This window comes from Podarcis filfolensis, assembly GCF_964270895.1.
Source record: "Podarcis filfolensis genome assembly, chromosome: 2".
In the NCBI taxonomy this organism is placed as follows: Eukaryota; Metazoa; Chordata; class Lepidosauria; order Squamata; family Lacertidae; genus Podarcis; species Podarcis filfolensis.
In genome coordinates, this window is record NC_139605.1 from 26278066 (window position 1) to 26298137 (window position 20072).

Below are 20072 nucleotides of genomic sequence, written 5' to 3' on the forward strand. Positions count from 1 at the left end.
CATGACACTGGGGATTAATAATTATGCGTGCATAATCACAAGGCATTAAAAGCCAAGATAAATTGTGGGAAAGAAGCAGCCACAGCATCGCTAGCTCCTATATATTCCAGCTGAGAATGAAGTATTCCATCAAAGACAGTAGTAGTGTAACAGGGTTTTGTTTGGGGGTTTTTTTAGTCACACTAAGCATGGGAAACTGGAAAGGGGACCCTTGCTCTCAGGCAGGAAAGCTCTACCAGAGACAAGTAATTTCCCATGCTAGACCAAGCGGACTTCAGATCAATGGCAATCCTCACTATTTGTGCTATGGCTTTGTGTCTTATTGAAACAGAAAAGAAGAAAAAGGATGCAAGCAAATACGAGAAGCAGTCCCTTTTGTTGCCCCAGGGGCAGATCTAACGGGACAGAAAAGGTAAAACTGAAACACGTACAGAAGTCGCAAGCTTTTGAGTCCTTTGAACGCTCCCTCGGCAATGTGACTGATGTAGTTGTGGCTCAGCTGAAGTATCTGCAGGCCCCCCAGGTCTGCCAAGCTCCCCTCATCCAGCCTGGTTAGGTTGTTAAACGACAAGGACCTGAAAACAAGAAGCAGAATATCAGTGTAACTTCTTATTTGTTTCTTTCCCACAGGCTCCACTCTGCTTCGCAGCACCTCTGTTCCGACAAGAATGGTTATGTAAATCATATCATCAACACTGCGGGGGGAAAGGGGCCAAACTACCTCAAATAGGCAAAGTGTATCGCAACAGGGTCTTCCTTGGGGGTGGCCCCACAAGTACAGAAATCAACCAGTTCTGGGATTAAGCAGGCTCTCTTGTAGTCTTGTAGAGATACATTTTCACTTAGGTATAAGTGATGTATAATATAAGCTAGGGTCATACACTAGTGCTGCAAACAATGAGACCAACTGGGTTTTACTGCTAGCCTTAAGGCTTTCCGTAAGCAGGAGGGGACCTTTACGTTTCGAGAGCAACATCTTATTTCTACAAAACAACATAAGAAGCATTTTATTTTCATGAGCACGCTGTTATTTCAGAGTGTATTATTATTATTATTATTATTATTATTATTATTATTAATTTTGCCTACTTCTAGATCTCTGCATTTCTCTTACAGATTTGTCCCTCACCACCGTTGGCATGAAAAAGAAGAAAAGGCATCTTGGGTGTGCATGAAAGTTAACAGCATATGCCAAAGCCTAAGTCAAAACAGACACATTTTTAAGTACTCAGAGTGTCATTCCTTGGCAAATAAGCTGTCTGTCTTTTGTAAGCGTGAGCAAAGGCAGCAGTGGTGCAATGAAGAACACTGGAAGAAATTCAGGAGAGATTAATGGCTTTCAAGAAGGCATGGGACAACATACATTTGGTTCCTAAAGAGGCTGGAGTGTTGAATTATGAAGAAATGGCAGCCAGTCAAAATTATTTCTTCACCTGCGATGAAAGAATGTTCCAAATGGTGGGCAGGGGGAAGGGAGAAAAAGAAATCCAATGCCAGCAGGTAATGCTAAACTTGATATTTTTTTTGGGGGGGGGGAACCCTTCCCTTTGATATTCTGCATAGGTGTTTCCTGTCAGAACTGGCAGAGGCATGTTTCTTTCCTGACGTCATCTGCAGATAGCCAAGAGCAAACTTCAGAATATCACTTCAGAATATCCATCATTATAGCTGTAGCCAACTGGAAAGATGCATGTGCCTAGCACACATTCTAGCACTGCTTTCGCCACTCTTTCTGCATATTTGAAATGCAGCAAGAGCAAGCAATTGCCAGAGCAGTGCACAAGGCAGCAGGTTCCTAAGCCAGGGGGAGATTTATTTAAAATATTTATATACTGCCTTTTTATCCAAAATTTCAAGGCGATAAAAACAAACAAGCAAAACCATTTTTTTTAAAAAAAATCAGCAGCCAATGAAAATTAAAAGACAGAGAGTTTAAAATACTTAAGGTGGTTTTTGTCTGGCAACTCAAGGACAAGAAAATTGGTGTCGGGCATACCACCTTGTAGAACGCATGTCACACCATAAAGACATTTTCCTTTGCTGAAACAGTTATCATTTCTGATGAGGGGAATATATGGAGAAAGGCATCCATTGATGATCTTCGAGTGCAAGCAGGATGGCATGGAAGGAGGAGGCCCTTCACCTTCTTGGGTCCCAAACCATTTGACAACAGCCCTTTGAACTGGGCCCAGAAATGAACAGGCAGCCAGTGAACTTCTTTTTTTTTTTTCCTCAATACATTTTTATTCAAATTTTTGTAAATAAACAGATTCTTATAAATGTAAGGTACACAAATAAACATGCTAATAAATCTTACAATATATGTACATATCTATCATTTACATAGTTTATTATATCCCTTCCCTAAACAAACAAACAAAAAACCTTTGGACTCCCCTCTACCCTTTTGGTAAGTATCAAATAAAAATTCTATAATCATGTACTTTGTTTTTAAACTTATATATTAGCTGCTGTTAGCGTTACTCCATCCCCGCTAATATCATCTACAAATTATTTCCAATATATTTCCAATATTTATTCCAGTTTTTATGAAATTCCTGTTCATCTTGATCTCGTATTCTTGCTGTTATCCTGGCAAGCTCTGCATAATTTACCATTTTAAGCTGCCATTCATTTATATTAGGTATAGCTTCCGTTTTCCAGTTTTGAGCCAACATAATTCTTGCGGCTGTAGTGGCATAGAGAAATATTATCTTATCTTCTTTTTTTATTTCTTTACCCAGAATTCCTAACAAGAAGGCTTCGGGTCTTTTGGGAAATGTATATTTAAGAATTTTTTTAAGCTCATTATAAATTAGTTCCCAAAAACCTTTCACTTTATTGCATGACCACCATAGATGATAGAGATCGCCCTCCGCCTCACCACATTTCCAACAACTTTTGTTCTTTAATCTATACATTTTGGCCAATTTCACCGGTGTATGGTACCACCTATATATCATTTTCCATACGTTTTCCCTCAGTGCCGTACACGCTGTAAACTTTATATTTTTATTCCATAATTCCAGCCATCTTTCAAATTCAATATTATACCCGAAATCTATCGCCCATTTGGTCATTGCCTCCTTCACCTCCTCGTCTTTTGTATACCACTCGAGTAGTATATCATATATTTTAGACAGTATTTTACTCTTGCCTTCAACAACCTCCACATTAAACTTAGATTTTTTATCCTCAAAACCTGCCTTCTTTTTGTCTTCTTTTAGCAAATCATTCACCTGGTGGTATTGCAACCAACCAGTAAGTGAGTCTTTTATTTCTTCATATGGTCTAAGTTTAATACCTTGTTCTGTTTTACTTATGAGATCTTCATAGGTAACATTTTTCTCTTCCATATTAGATTTCTTGATAGTTAACACCTCTGTTGGTGAGATCCACCAGGGGGTCTTCCTTTCCAATAAGTTTTTATTTCTCTCCCATACCTGAAATATTGGTCCCCTGAAAATGTGATTTAGAAAGCCCTTGTGCACCTTCACCTTTTCGTACCATAGGTACGAGTGCCACCCGTACCTATTATCGAAGCCCTCCAGATCCAATATATCTCTATTTTCCAGTCTAATCCAATCTCTTAACCATAGTAGACATGCCGCTTCATAATATATGCTCAAATCCGGTAGAGCAAAGCCCCCTCTTTCCTTTCTATCAACCAATATTTTCATTTTTATTCGTGGTCTTTTTCCCTGCCAAACATACTTCCCCAGGGCTCTCTGCCATTCTTTACATTGTCTTAAACCTTTGAGTACGGGTATAGTTTGAAATAAAAACAGCATTCTGGGGAGAACATTCATTTTCACCACTGCTATCCTCCCCAAGAAGGATAGCCTCATTCTCCCCCAGATTTCAAGATCTTTCTTAATATTCCTCCAAGTGACCTCATAATTGTCTTTATAGAGATTAATGTTCTTTACCGTAATCCACACTCCAAGGTATTTCACTTTCTTAGCTGTCATAAGTCCCGTCCTTTGCTCTAAATCTAACATTTCTTCCTTTGTCAAATTTTTAACCAACATTTTAGTTTTGTTCTTATTGATCTTAAGTCCTGACAGTGCACCAAACTCTTCAAATTTTTTTAAAGCTTCTTTTACACTGTGTTTTGGGTCTTCCAGTGTTAATACAATATCATCGGCAAAAGCTTTTTTTTTGTGTTCCTTCTTTCCTACTCTGACTCCTTTAATCTCTGTTGTTTCCCTTAATCTCTTATTGAATATTTCCAATACTATTATAAATAATAAAGGAGACAGAGGACAACCCAGGCAGCCAGTGAACTTCTTTCAAAACCGGTGGGGCACGATGTGCGTGAGCAAGTGCCAGTCAAAACTATGGCTGCTGCCCGCATTCTGCACTAACTGAAGTTTCAGAAATGTTTCCACAGGCAGCCCTACACATACAGCACACTGCAGGAATCCAAACAGGACATTACGAGAGCATGGATAAAACGTGCCAGGCACTGGGTGCTTTTGCCCGTTAATAGCTACTTCCACTGCCGCCCGTTAGCAACTTCAGGAGAGACTACTCACAGTTCGCTCAGCTTCTGGCAGAAGCGCCATCCAGCCGGGTTGATATGGGAAATCAAGTTGTTACGGAGATGGAAATGCTGGAGAGACCCAAGTCCATACAGGGAGCCGCTGTTCACCTCTGTGAGGGCATTGTACTCCAGATTCCTGGAAGCATGGCCAGTTTAAACATATTACACACCAGTTCACATCTCACATGCATGTACTTAAAGAAGCAAAAAAACAACCCATGTACAAAACGCCACATTTATTTCTTAATTCCCACCTCCACTCCGCCAGCCCACAATACCTCTTAAGACCAAGAACATGCCACCTTGGTCTTCTCCAAAACCAGCTGCCAGCTTTAGCATGCCATTATTTGGGTTTGGTCCCAGAGGCACAGTAATCTCCCATTAATGCCCCCCTTTCTAGGCTAATAGCTCTATCTCAGGCAGGTGCATTCAGAAGTAAGTTCCACTGTGTTCAATGGGCATGCATGCATAAGCTTGTGGCTTTAGAGTAAAAGTCATAGAATCATAGAATCTTACAAGTTGGGACACAAGGGTCCTCTAGTCCAACTCCATGCAACGTGGCATCTCAGCTAAAGGATTTATGACAGATGGCCATTCAACCACTGCTTAAAAACCTCCAAGGAAGGAGAGTCCACCACCTCTCGTGGGAGTCTGTTCCACTGCCAAACAGCTCTTACTGTCAGAAAGTTTTTCTGCATGTTTAGTCGGAATCTCCTTTCTTGCAACTTGAAGCCATTGGTTCAAGTCCTGCAGGAGAAAACAAGCACGCTCCCTGTCCCACGCGACAGCCCTTAAGATATTTGAAGATGGCTGTCCTATCCTTGTAGACAAGAGGTGCACTTTTGCTATCAAGTCAAAGTGCATCTCTACGAAAGCCTTAGTACACCAATGCTATTGTAAGTTGCACGCCAGAATTACCCACCAGGCATCTGCAGCACATGCCTGGAACTTATGAGTAATAACCATCTTTTAACTTACAGAACTTGCATTTTGGCCAGACCCCAGAAAGCACCATCGGTCAGCTTGCTTATGTTGTTTCGCTGGAGCTTCAGAACTTCTAATCTGTCCAGTCCTTGAAACGTCAGGCCATCTATCAGACGAATGCGATTCCGGTTCAGCTCCCTAAAATTGCCAACAGCACAGAAGGGTGTTAAAAGACCATTGTTTTCCAGTGGGTTGAGGATGGGGGAACAAGAACCAAAAACCTCTGCTGCTCTTAACACGCGTCATTTGAAGGACATGAAACAAGAGAGTGCCTATACTTTGGATCTGAAGCATAGTATCCAAGTGCAAGGTATACACAGCTCATTGGTGAACAGAAGAGACTTCTGGGTCCAACCCTATGGAGACCAAGACCACTCTCAACATTACTTTGAGCTTTTGAATTAAGAGTCTCTGGACAGCTACAGAAATAATTTAATTGAGGTTGCCCAGAGAACAATATTTAATGTGCAACTATGAATCTAGCAGAAGAGGCTGGTGAAGGGGCACTGCTGATGAGGTGGCCTTCTGAGCAGTGAGCATTGCTGCTGGTTCTTGGAAAAGGGATGGGAAATAGGGAGCAATGTGGTGGCAGAAAAGTCAGGTTGGCTCCATCCCCAAGCCCTCTCCTTCGCAGGAACCAGCAGTAAAGTTCACCTGTGTTCAGAACGCAGGTGAGCAATGCTGCCCCATCCGTGCTGCCCTGTGCTGCCCTACGGATCACTACTCCTACATACAGTAGGCCCCTCCATAGCTGCACAGCATTAGAAGCTGGGTTGTTATCTTTGATTGCCCTAAAAATATTCAAAGAAGAAAGGTTATCACAGAGGAAAACTGAACTCCAAACCCGTTTTCTGCACAGGATTTGCAGTGAAGGAAATAGGAATCTTCTATGAATCCACTGTTTGAACAGGTGACCAGTTACTTTCCCCGGAGGGAAGTGCCTGACCGAAATCCTACTTGTTTGCTTGTGTAAAATTTAAAAGAGATTCACAAGTTATTTTGTCTCTTCATATGAAAATCTCCATTGTGTGTGTTTTTTTTAATGTCAATTGAAATCATATACTAAATGGTGCGCGATCCAGCCTTTGAGTCGGGTTCCAAGCAACTAGAAAGCAGCAAGTGAATGTTGAAGCCAAAGGTCAATTATCTGCGCACAAAGCACCTTCGCAGATGCAGATGTGTATTTGTGATCAAATGCAGCCCACACTACGCTCTGACTGCACAAACAACGACGTGTGTGCTAACTCATCAAAAGCACCATTTTGCCCATCTAAATGTCAACCGCACACTTTAACAGCCTTCCCAGCCTTGTAGTTTTATTACCAAATAAAAGACCCATGTGTGGTCTTGAAAACAGGGTTTCGAGAAAGCCCTCTGACCTAATTCGCTTTCACTGCCCTCTTGTGAAACAAAGGGAGTAACAAAAAGGAACGAGAAAAATAAATGCACCGGCTGGATTGACTAGTGCAGTGGTCGCCACTGTATGTTCTAAGTAATTAATGCTATTATTATTATTATTATTATTATTATTATTATTATTATTATTATTTTCAGATTACTCTCCCAACAGGGCTTTTTCTCTCTTTCTTTTTTAAAAAAGAAGTCAAAGCCATGCAGGACCACCAGGAAAAAACCCAACCTATTCCTAATTTGCTTTATTAGGTGTCACCATAGGGCCATTAAAATATAGTTTATCCAACTTTTTATGGACGTGAAGGAGGATTGCATTTGGTGAGCATGTCCTCAGGGAACGTTTGTCTCCATAAAGTTTGGTTGCCCATAATTAAACTGCACATTTCTACTCACAGTTGTGTTAGCTTGGGCAGCTTGAATGCTTTAGCAGGAAGCTGGGTGATCCTGTTTTTACTCAGGCGAAGCGTTAGAAGGGATCGTGACAGGCTATCAAAAGCCTTGGTCTCCAGGATGCTGATTCTGTTGCTCCCCAGGTGCCTGTAATAATTCATCACAGAACATTTAAACGGCTATGTCAGAGGTATTGGCTGTTCACTCTTTATCTGAGTGGCTGGTGACATTAGACACATCGTGGGTTTATTATTATTATTTTTTAAAATCCAATGTTTTCCCCCCTCCACAGACAAGCCAAGCCAATTTTTCCATTAGCACAATTCAGACAGCTGATGATAAAGAGATCCCCAGAGGGACCTCAGCACCTTCAACCTCCCAGAGGAATCAGTAGCTGACACTTCCCATGTCAGAAGTGAAGGAGTTACAGAGCAAACATATACTATAGCCTAGCAGGAAGAGTGCAATTATTGGAATTTAGCATCTATGTTCAGTTTGACTTAAATACTGGCTCATACTACATAGCTTCTATTCTTGGATGCGTTTTTGTTTTTGATTTAACAGAACCCAAAGTCCATCAAACAGTTGTTGTTGTTGTTGTTGCTGTTGTTGTTGTTGTTGTTGTTTAGTCGTGTCCAACTCTTCGTGACCCCATGGACCAGAGCACGCCAGACACTCCTGTCTTCCACTGCCTCCCGCAGTTTGGTCAGACTCATGTTTGTAGCTTCGAGAACACTGTCCAACCATCTCGTCCTCTGTCATCCCCTTCTTCTTGTGCCCTCAATCTTTCCCAACATCAGGGTCTTTTCCAGGGAGACTTCTCTTCTCATGAGGTGGCCAAAGTATTGGAGCCTCAGCTTCACGATCTGTCCTTCCAGTGAGCACTCAGGGCTAATTTCCTTAAGAATGGATGCGTTTGATCTTCTTGCAGTTCATGGGACTCTCAAGAGTCTGCTCCAGCACCATAATTCAAAAGCATCAATTCTTCCATCAAACAGAGCCAAGCGCAAAATGAGGGCTTGCAGGATGGCAAAGCAAGAGGCAAAAGGCTGACTCAGGAGGAACAGTCAATTACCGTATTTTTTGCTCTATAAGACTCACTTTTCCCTCCTAAAAGTAAGGGGAAATGTGTGTGTGTCTTATGGAGCGAATGCAGGCTGCGCAGCTATCCCAGAAGCCAGAATAGCAAGAGGGATCGCTGCTTTCACTGCGCAGCGATCCCTCTTGCTGTTCTGGCTTCTGGGATTCAGAATCTTTTTTTTCTTGTTTTCCTCCTCCAAAAACTAGGTGCGTCTTGTGGTCTGGTGAGTCTTATAGAGCGAAAAATACGGTACCTGTATAAACACCGACAATTAAGAAACACTGGCCTGTGAGCCAGTGTTAGAGAACAGCCTTTACCAAAGGCATCATGGACTCTGAAGACGCTCAAACTCAGGACAAAAGGGAGAAATGTGCAAAGAGGAAGGCACATTTGGCAAACCCTCATCCTGATCAACTCCCACCCACTGTGGAAGGATGTGCAGATCCAGAACTGGCCTTCACTTCACGGTTAAGACCGTGTTCATAGAAGACAATCTTACTCAGCTATGAGTGATCTCCAAAGAAGAAGAAGTAACCCATCAACTGGGATAACTAGGATAAACAAGTATAAATCTCCATCTGATTTGCTACACATCAGGTGATGCAAATAACCTAGCCTGTATGTGTGTAAGGAGGTGTGAGGAGAGAACAGCCTTTTGTTGTTGCTATTGCTGAACAACTGACAATCAGAATCCCTAGGAATTTACCCAGTAATCTAACCAGTGGTATTTCAATCTATGTTCTGCCCACCCCTACTCAATTTCAATAATGCATAGTGAAAAGTATTCTTAGCACTCAGTTTCATTTCACAGCATTAAACGTTGTACCTCTTGAGGGTCACATAAAGCAATGTTTACAAAAATATGTCTTTACCAGTACAAAATTTTGCCTCTGAGCTTCTGCTGCAGACCATTTTGTAGAAAATAAAAATCAGAAAACCGCCGCACATCAATGTTCAGTATAGTTCAGCTGTGACATAATCCAAGCCAGAAGTCACAATTTGTCTTTCTCCTTTCTTTATAAAAACAGACATTTACAGCCGTGTACAACCCTGCAGCACGAGCATTTTCATAATATGTGATGCAGTAAAAAGAGAGCAGAGAAGTTTTGATTAAAAATCCCATACAAATAATTGGCACTTGGCCTCTCTCTTAGTGGTGCACAATCAAGCTTCTGGGGCTCATTCTCTTCCCCAACCCCTGCCCTCCACTGCCCCCCCAAACCCCTGTTCTCTTTCCTACAGCAAGTGGGAATAAGAGAATGCAGCAGCCTAGGGACCAAAGACCCTTGCCCTGGATTACTGCTGTGTTCAGCTTTCTTGCTCCATCATCTGTCTGTTTAAAACTGTCAGAAGAGAGCAAGCGAAAGGAACAACAAGGAGTTTTTTCAACCCGCATCATACGTAACGTGATCACCTAAAGAACTGAGATAATATGCACACACATACATACATACACACACACACACACACACACACACACACACACACAAAAGGACAAGCAACACCCAGCTGATTTATAATCCATCTCTGTAATCCAGTTTTAAAAGAAATAGGTTTTAAAAGTCAGCCTTTGGTGTATAAACAGATACTTTCCCATAAAATGTTTAAATAAAAAAAAATTTGTGGGGGGTGGGGAGAACTTACAGATCCTTTATACGAAGCCCCACTGGAAAACAGCCACTTCGGATTTCCGTGATGTTATTCGAGCTCAGATCTAACGTTCCCAGGGCAATATAGGGCTCCAGTTGGCTCGCTTCAATGCTAGAGATCTTGTTGCGATTCCTACAATACAGAAAAGAGGAGAATCTGACATAATCCACTTTTCCCTCCCTTGTGTTAAAAATAAGTACTAGCATCTAATAAACAAGTCTCTCCTAACTTGTTTGGCTCCATGATGGCATGCAGTCCATTTTATGGAGACAATTAGATTAGATTTTTTATTATTATTATTATTCTTTTTAAAGGTATGAGAATACCTTTTATTAGACAGGCATATGCTGGCATAGACAAGCTTTCAAGTTACACAGCGCAGCTCACCAGGCAGAATAGGAGGAAGACTTCAAAGCTATTCATTTAGATGTAATACAAGAACAAGGCCATATGAGAGGGGAAGGGTGAGATATATAGTCAAACGGAGCAAAGTAATGTAAATTCTTTTCAGTCACTTCCGATATATAAAACTATGCATTGCCCAGATGGAATGACACAAGGCAGGTGTGTGTGTAAGTAAAACCTACTGGAATTTTGCAACATATAAGCCAACGGTCTTTAACTCCATCCTCATCAGTGTGTGGTTACAAAAGCACCGTGTTGATCGGAGACCAGAAGCCAGGAATGAGTAGTGTGAAGAAACAGTACCAATACAAGGAGGCAGGGGTCCACAGAAGAATCTTATTTTGTCACTACTGTCAGATAAGCCACTTTCATCAACCTGATTTGGCCACACTATAGGGATCTAGGACCATTTAAGTAAGATCAACCAACCATACTCGAGCGCCATTTCTGTCATAGGCACACAAAGCAGACCCACAGGCAGTTGGGACCCACTGCAGTGCCACCCTCTGTCCTAGGTGGGCCTCAACAGCTTCCCCCACTCCCACCAAGCTCAACAACTGACCTAGTTATGGTCTAACTTGGCTGGAGAAAATTATACTAAATGTGAGGTGGTTTTTTGTGGTTATTGTTTAGAGGAGATGGAGCTGTTAAATTAAAAGAGCTCCACCACCATTTGCAGAGCGGGGTAAAGAAATCAGTCAAGACTACAACCATGCTAGTTTGGGTGTAGCCCAAACTACATTGATTTTTATCTTGTCACTGGTCCACCTACTTGCCGTTTTGAGCCTATTCAAGTTGCACCATCGGTTGTCATCGTAGGGGAGAGCAGGTAGGGTGACAGTCGAGATTGCACCTTGCGGCAAACACCCAACCTTCCTGGCCTCTGCAACGCCATACCTTTTCCCAAAACAGTTGTACCTTGGAAGTCAAACGGAATCCATTCCGGAAGTCCGTTTGACTTCCAAAATGTTCGGAAACCAAAGCACAGCTTCTGATTGGCTGCAGGAACCTCCTGCAGCCAATCGGAAGCCCCATCGGATGTTTGGGTTCCAAAGAACGTTCACAAACCAGAACAGTCACTTCCGGGTTTGCAGCGTTTGGGGGCCAAAATGTTCAACTTCCAAGGCGTTCGGGATCCAATCATAATAATGTGCTGGGGCTTTTTAGCAATCACTACATGAAACTCTGATTACTACACATGGGCAAGCGTTCCACTGAAGTCCTCCAGTATACGCTATTCACAATTAACATCTCCACAGATGAAGCATACTGACCTTGAACACTTTGTGCAAGAGGCACATATATACTGTTGCCCTTCAAAATGTGCAACCTGGTCTTACATGTCGTTAACCTGACAGTAAGCCCCGCAGAGTTCAATGCGACTCAGTCTGAGCTAAGAGAGCCTTGGTGAGTCTTGCACTTTCTTGGGAGAGGGGGAACACGGATGACATGCAGACACCACCCTCCAAACCTCCTTAGATCAATGTACTTATTTCTTAATAAGGTGTTACATTATTGTTCACAATTTGAAGCAGATGGCATAGTAAAACAAAAGGTAAGAAAGGTGCGCATGCGCTAGAGGTGGAGTGAGAAATGACAGAGCAAAACAGGTGGGGCTACTTCAAAAGGATCATGGTTTTTCTAGGAATACTGGAGTATCCCTTAAGAGAAGCTAAGGTTACACCTTAATCCCAGTGGGTAGGCCGGTGCTAAACGTCTTCATGGTTTTTTTATTGATAAATCTTTTTGGCAGCCTTTTCCACAAGTACAAGTAGGAGGGGGAAGACTTTCCTTCCGCAGGGTGAAGGCTATTTTTGGTTTGCCATGAGGAGAACGGGGAGGCAGGGGGAAATTGCACGGTTGGCCTTCATCTAGTATCAGCTTTCAGTATTGGCCCGGCTTTGTTAATTTAGGGAGTTGGGGGTGGAAGGAAGCCTTAATACAGCAAAAACCCCATTAAGGCACCACCTGCTATAAGCATCAAAACCAAAAGGAAGCTTCAAACGAGAGGGGAGCTCTGCACCTCCCTTTTCGTTCTATTAATATTCAGATATGTACATGCGGAAGGAGAACAATTAAACCACCTAGAAATGCCTTCTACCAGAGGACATGCAAGGTCTCCCGTTATAAAGGGCTGCCAGACCATGACTGGAGATCTAGATCAAAAAGAGGTCACATGGGATGAATCAAGCACTGCTGCTAGGAATGGGCCTTCCGGCTTTCCGTCTCTTAAGCAGTCGCTTGCTTAGTCACAGCCAGTTTCAACTTCTACATTCTATAAAAACCATCCAGATCAGCCTTTCATCAAGAGGTAGCCATCCCAACAACATGTCAACTGAGATAAAAGAAGGGTGCAAAAAAGAATTCAGGATTTATGACCACACTGGGAGAGGTTTTTTGTCCACTGTGTTGTTATTTTATTTTTATAGTTTGGTGCGTTAAAGATGCTCTGCTTATGTTTCATAAGTGTAATGGATTTAAGTAAGAGACGCTATCCCGAAACCTAAGCCCACCTTGGAAAATGGGCAGGTGGAGGGAAATATGTGAGGGAAAGGTAGAGATGGGAAGTTGTGCTACAAAATGTTTGAAAGAAACTGTTAATAATTGGAAGGAGGAGGAGGAGGAGGAGGAGGAAGAAGAAGAAGCAGCAGCAGCAGCAGCAGCTAGTCATTCCTCTGAGCCCAGCTGAGACTGGTTCCAACACATCAGTCTGTGCATACTTCCAACCTAAGTAATGTTCAAACTTGCATCTACCACTCTATCTTAACTGATCAGCATGCAGAGAGGCATATTCATGATCAGCTAAGGAAACACATGACAGCTCCCAAACCATTTCAGTCCATTTCATGTCAGATGTGGTACTACAGATGGATATCAAGGGAATTAAAGTCAGCTCCTCAGCCTCTATAGGCTCTGGGTGATGAAACATCAAACAGGGCCCATCATCTGAGGGACAGCTTTTCAACAAAGCCCGTTCAAGCTTTGAAAGCAGAAGTGTCACCGAGGTGCACGCTCTCTTTTTTTCCTGCGTGGTGTCCAATCCATACTTGAGGGTGGTCACACATGAGGCACTCTAGATGGATCAATATGGGAGCTACAGTTCAGCAACATCTGGAGACCACCGCGTTGACTATCCCCTAGTTTAAGGACACAGATATGTGTACTCTATAAGCTGCAATAGTGGGTCAATGTAATATATATGCTTCCCACTGATCTGCATTAAGAAAAAAACACCTACGAACAATGTTCCTTGCCCCACACTGAAAGCCTCTGCTGACCCTTTAAGAGTGTAACACTTCGGAAAGGAAACTGCAGTCTCTTTAAGTACGTTCTTCAGGCAGGAAGTGAGTATCCGTAAAAGTAGCCCCCACTTTGTGCTCCGAGGCCACCGAATCACTAGTTCCCAAGGGAAAGCTTGGCAGATTCTCAAGCCCCATTGCAGAGAGGCTGTTTGTTCAGGTGGAACTCAGATACATAACAAGAGCAGGCCAGGGGCTGGATATGCACTCCTGACATGCTTGGGTCAGCCGTTGTGAAACTCAACGTACGCTGCGTACACCAGTTTCTTAATTAGTTACAGCACTGGCCCTGGAGCGAGATGGGCGATATGCTTGCTTTGTAACAAAAGGGAGAGAAGCAGGCCAGCTCCTACCCTAATCTCCTATCCATAAGGAACCATTCCTCTCCATAAGACGGGAAAAGAACAGTCCGTAAATACGGCCTACACAGCAGTACAAATACGACCAGGGTTGATGTTAAGGGGCGAAGCTTAAACCAACTGAGCTCTGGCAGAAAAGATTTTCCACCTACCTCATTGTCTAGCACTGCCTCATAACCAGGGGCAGGGGACATTTTTTCACCCCAAGGCCCACGTTTCCTTCCAGGTAAACACATGGGACTACATGCCAGTGTTTGGGAAGGCTCAGAGGCAAAAGTAGGTGGAGCTCATCCAATCCACAGATGACACCAAACTGGGAGGGGTAGATAATGTCACAGAAGACAGAACCAAGATTGAAGGTGACCTTAATGGATTGGAGACCTGGGCCCAAACTCACAAAATGAATTTTGATAGAGACAGATGTAAAGTTCTGTACTTAGGCAGGAAGAACCAGATGCACAAATATAAGATTTTTTTTGGGGGGGGGGAGCACCTGGCTTACTAGCAGTACATAAGAAAAGGATCCAGGGGTCTTGGCGAATCACAAGCTTAACATGAATCAACAGTGTGATGCACTATGTACATTTTTGCCTCTGTACCGTAGGTTAGGATATACACACACTCTCGCACGTATTCCTCTCTATGCTATCCCCAAACAGCCAGCAGGCATTATCAGAGTCCTAGGGTTGTGGTTTTACTGTGGCGTGGTGGGCTCTAATCCACAAAAGCACGTGCATCGTTTTTTATGGTGCCACAAGAGTCTTTGCTACAGAGTGATGCCAGAATAGCTTGTGGAGGACTGCCGAACACTGTTTGCTTATGTGAGTATCACCTTCGTGCTACAGCTTCACCGCCAACCACCTGCATTTCGCAGCACAGGAAAAATCAATACGTTTTGCATAAGTGGGAATTCCAACCATCAATGCTAAGCAGAGCGAAAGTCCACAGCAGGAACAAGGGAGTGGGTGGCGACAGGACACCAACAGGCACTAACAGGAGGTGGAAAATTAGGTCAATGAACTGATAGCTTGGGACATTTCATACTTCGGTTTACTTCCTGGCACCTGGCACAACAGGATCCTCCTGCAAGTTAGAAGAAATGAGCCACAACAAACTTCCTGCAAGCCTGTTAGAAGGCTGAGCTGGCTCAACGGACAAGCCAGTTTATTCGGATCAAGACGACAAGACAAACCAAGATTCAGGTAAACTGAAAGCAAATCCTTTGTCTGGAAGTAAATCCCTCCAGCTTGTGCACATAGCAATAAACCCAGGTTTAGGGCCAGGTGTGAATATGGCTACTGATTTCTCTGGCATAGCTCTTCTGCAGTGAACCTTTGTTATTCCTATTTTAGAATTCAGGAACCGAGGCAAACCTTGAGTTTGCAAACTGAGCATGGGTCCCCTGTTGATGAAAATGGATTTAAGCCACCAACCACGATCTTCCGTTTGGTCCACAGGTCAACAATAGATGGGGTTCAACAAGGCAAACCTGGCAAAAGACGCCACACCAAAATCCTATCTCCTAGTCAGGCTACCTTCCCCGGGTGCCTGTCAGCAACTACACAGCATTGACAGCGCCCAATTAAGCATGATGAGTTTCCAGCGTTTCCTCTCTTGACTTTGACAAGAGTAAACAAAAGCTCGTTTCTATTTCTAGGTTGCTGTATCACAGGCATCCTCCATTAGGGGGACTCCTGGCTATTTAGTAAGTGTGTGAGCACATGCATGCACACATAAGCTCATCGATTACCTCATTCCTAGGTTACATCACTTTAGCCTTCGCACCACAAGCCAAACAAGCTACACAGGAAGCCTCAGGTGTCCATCTCATGGGCCGGCAGCCCAAATGTTTTTCCAGAGTCCATGTGTGGCAAGCCACCACACAGGAGCCTACACATTGACTCCGTTCACATCCCCACCTGCCTTGCCAACCTCATCTGACCAACATGAAATTCACACTCTGTTTGAACAGCTGCTCAGAACCGTGATTTAAAAAAATAAAACAAAAATCCTGCAATGATTTATGCCAAGCATCCATAGGCCTTGGTGATTAGAGGCTAGAGCAGGGCATCAGATTGGGCATCTTCTTCTCCCCTGCCCTCTTGGTTCAATGTGAAGATTCAGGGCCCTGACTCCAGGTGACACCCCCCCCCCGGGCCGTCTCCCTAAACTACAGTTATACCATTAGATTCCACCAAACTTAGGTTTACACATTTTTATATCAAAGCATAATAGCTGCTAGTCTGAGACCCTATAGCAGGCATGGCCAAACTTGGCCCTCCAGATGTTTCGGGACTACAGTTCCCATCATCCCTGACCACTGGTCCTGTTAGCTAGGGATGATGGGAGTTGTAGTTACAAAACATCTGAAGGGCCAAGTTTTGCCATGCCTGCCCTATAGAATCATAGAATTGTAGAGGGTCATCTGGTCCAACCCCCTGCAATGCAAGAATCTTTTTGCCTCATGTGGGGCTCAAACCCATGACCCTAAGATCAAGAGTCTCATGCTCTACCAACTGAGCTACAGAAGGCAGGCTGGTATTGATCAAGGGCAAAGTCAAACTATGAAACTCGCTCCACCAGGAGGCAGAGAAAGCCACCCACTTGGATGGCTTTAAAAGAGGATTAGACCAAATAGAGGTAAAGGCTATTGATGGCTACTAGCCATGATGGCTGTACTCTACCTCCACAGCTGGGGGCAGCAATGCTTCTGAATACCAGTTGCAGGAATCCACGGGAGAAGAGTGTGCTCTTGTGCTTATGTTCTACTTCTTGCCTTCCCAGAGGCATTTGATTGGCCACTGTAAGAACAGGATGCTGGACTAGATGGGCCATTGGCCGGATCCACCAGGTTATTATGTTCTTTGCCTAGAGAAAATCCCACTAGACCCATCTCCCTATAGTTTATGAGCATTGCACCAAATGCATGTCTAAAAGCCAATATGCAGTGCCAATGAACAAAAAATCCAGTTGAATGAATGGCCAACTATGCTCTTCTTCTAATTAATATCACCTTAACATCCTATGCCCATTTACCTGGGAGGAAGCACCATTGAATTTCACAGGTCTTACTTCTGCGAAAGCATGGACAAGATTGCACCCTTAACGCAAATAATTACCATTTTTGCTTGGCCATACTTGAAATGGCACCACAAAACCTGAACTGAACTGAAGGCAGGAAAAGGCTTGATTCGAAAGGTATTGTTCTCAGTGCTGAAGAATTGTATCGGCTCCATTGCTTCTGGAGGGTTTAGAACAACCAGAAATCTCCAAGGTAAAGCCTAGTAAGCTTCAAGTCAGTGACACTGGCCTGATTTTTCAGAGAAGAATAACCAGATAGCTTTCAGTTGTGAACAAAAACTAAATCTCTCATCATAAACCTGTGGAGTTTGGGGGAAAACACTTTTTAAAACCTGTTTGGTCCAATAAAAATATATAGTTATTCCAACAAATATCCACGTTTTTCTTTATAGCTACAATGTCACGTGGTTTTCAGTGTTTGTTGTTTTAAATAATTGAAACTCTTTTTTTCCCCTAAGCCTTTAGCAATCTGTCCCACTGTTGCCATTAACACAGATTAAAGTGTGTGTAGAGATAGGGCAGAGCCTTAGTCTACCAACAAGCAGAAGAGAGATGTATCTACCACAAAATTACAAAACCTGTTGCAATTTCAAAGCAAATTACGATGCCTCTCTTGCACTCATAATTACTTTGCTTGTTGTGGGTGAAGCTGCTTTCATTGTACTTCTTATCGAGGAGCTGGTACAGGTCCACTTGGGACCCAAGAGGGCAGAAAGTGCTTTCTGAAGGGACTGCTTACAATGTATTTCTCTGACAGATGAACCATGATATGCTTAAGGTGCAGATCCCAAGCTAAGTGCAGACAGCTATGGGGTTAATTCAAAAGTTGCAAAATCTTAGCTGACTGCGCATGTGAACACTCCTTCGCTCTCTTTCATCATCCAAAGATGTACTGTTAGGTAAAGGTAAAGGTACCCCTGCCCGTACGGGCCAGTCGTGTCCGACTCTGGGGTTGCGTGCCCATCTCACTTAAGAGGCCGGGGGCCAGCGCTGTCCGGAGACACTTCCAGGTCACGTGGCCAGTGTGACAAACTGCATCTGGCGAGCCAGCGCAGCACACAGAAACGCCGTTTACCTTCCCGCTAGTAAGCGGTCCCTATTTATCTACTTCCACCCGGGGGTGCTTTCGAACTGCTAGGTTGGCAGGCGCTGGGACCGAGCAACGGGAGCACACCCTGCTGCGGGGATTCGAACCGCTGACCTGACGATTGGCAAGTCCTAGGCGCTGAGGTTTTACCCACAGCGCCACCCGCGTCCCTGTTACTTAGAAGGCAGTTAATGGACATACCATGCTCTGGCCAGCAGATACACGGGGCGCAGGGGAGAAACAAGGAGGAAGAGGGACGGGAAGTATCTGGTACGCTTACATTAGGTCTTCTCCACTAACCCCCTCCAACATACCTCAGATATAAATAGTGTTGTCCCCCCCACACCGCTGCCTCCAAGGCAGGGACACAGAGGCCAAATTAAGCAAGCCAGAGCCAAGGCGTTCTTAGGGGCATTCAAGTGACCCGGATCTCGTTTTCATACAAACAGGAAGTGCTGCTTATTGGGTGGGGGAGGAGGGAGAGGGAGGCATGGAGCTAAGAAATGTGCTGGAGACACATGGCTCTGAACTCCCAGCAGCACGTTGAAACGCTGTACAGTGGTACCTCGGGTTACATACGCTTCAGGTTACATACGCTGCAGGGTACAGAATCCGCTAACCCAGAAATATTACCTCGGGTTAAGAACTTTGCTTCAGGATGAGAACAGAAATCGTGCTCCAGCGGCGCGGCGGCAGCAGGAGGCACCATTAGCTAAAGTGATGCTTCAGGTTAAGAACAGTTTCAGGTTAAGAATGGACCTCCAGAACGAGTAAAGTACTTAACTTACTTACTTAAGTAACAGATAGGTAGCCGTGTTGGTCTGCCATAGTCAAAACAAAAAAATTTTTTTCCTTCCAGTAGCACCTTAAAGACCAACTAAGGAAAGGAAGGAAAAAAAATTTTTTGTTTTTACTTAAGTAAGTTAAGTGAGTAAGTACTTACTTAAGACCTACATTGGCTCCCAGTACGTTTCCGAGCACAATTCAAAGTGCTGGTGTTGACCTTTAAAGCCCTAAACGGCCTCGGCCCAGTATACCTGAAGGAGCGTCTCCACCCCCATCATTCTGCCCGGACGCTGAGGTCCAGCGCCGAGGGCCTTCTGGCGGTTCCCTCATTGCGAGAAGCAAAGCTACAGGGAACCAGGCAGAGGGCCTTCTCGGTAGTGGCGCCTGCCCTGTGGAACGCCCTCCCATCGGATGTCAAAGCGATAAATAACTACCTGACATTCAGAAGACATCTTAAGGCAGCCCTGTTCAGGGAAGTTTTTAATCTGTGATATTTTAGTGTATTTTTGGTTTTCTATGGAAGCCGCCCAGAGTGGCTGGGGAAACCCAGCCAGATGGGCGGGGTACAAATAATAAATTATTATTATTATTATTATTAACCCGAGGTACCACCGTACTGAAGGGAAATCGGGATCTCTGTGTCACCGTGAGAAGCTGTGATGGCTAAAGGGTTTTGGGAACGTTCCTGGGATTTTTCATTGCAGTTGGACAGTACGAGGCTGCAATCCTGAACATTTGCACTGCAATCCTCGAGGTTTTTTAGCTAAGGCACCAGCCTCTCCAGTGGAGCTTACTCCTTAGTAAACATGTCCAGGCGTGCATCCTTAATGGGGCAGATCCAGCACACATTTTCCTCTCTCGGTGATCACCGTTGAGCTTCTTTTTGAGCAGCTGCTTGTAGGCTTTCCTGCTGAAATCAGATAGACAGGGTGGGGCTTCTAAAGGGCAGCCCTTCACAGGCAAAAGGAATCTCTGTGTAAGCAACTCATAA

At 43.9% G+C, this 20072-nt stretch overlaps 1 protein-coding gene across 1 annotated transcript in view; it reads right to left on the bottom strand.

Moving 5' to 3' along the window:
• The window catches only part of LRIG1 (leucine rich repeats and immunoglobulin like domains 1), a 134995-nt gene that overhangs the window by 30356 nt on the left and 84567 nt on the right, over positions 1-20072 (bottom strand). The window contains exons 4-8 of the mRNA XM_083600545.1: positions 10059-10196; positions 7337-7480; positions 5525-5668; positions 4539-4682; positions 432-575 (exon numbers count right to left, since the gene is read on the bottom strand). Of these exons, the coding sequence (XP_083456671.1) occupies positions 432-575; positions 4539-4682; positions 5525-5668; positions 7337-7480; positions 10059-10196 (714 nt within the window). The remainder of the gene's footprint in view (positions 1-431; positions 576-4538; positions 4683-5524; positions 5669-7336; positions 7481-10058; positions 10197-20072) is intronic.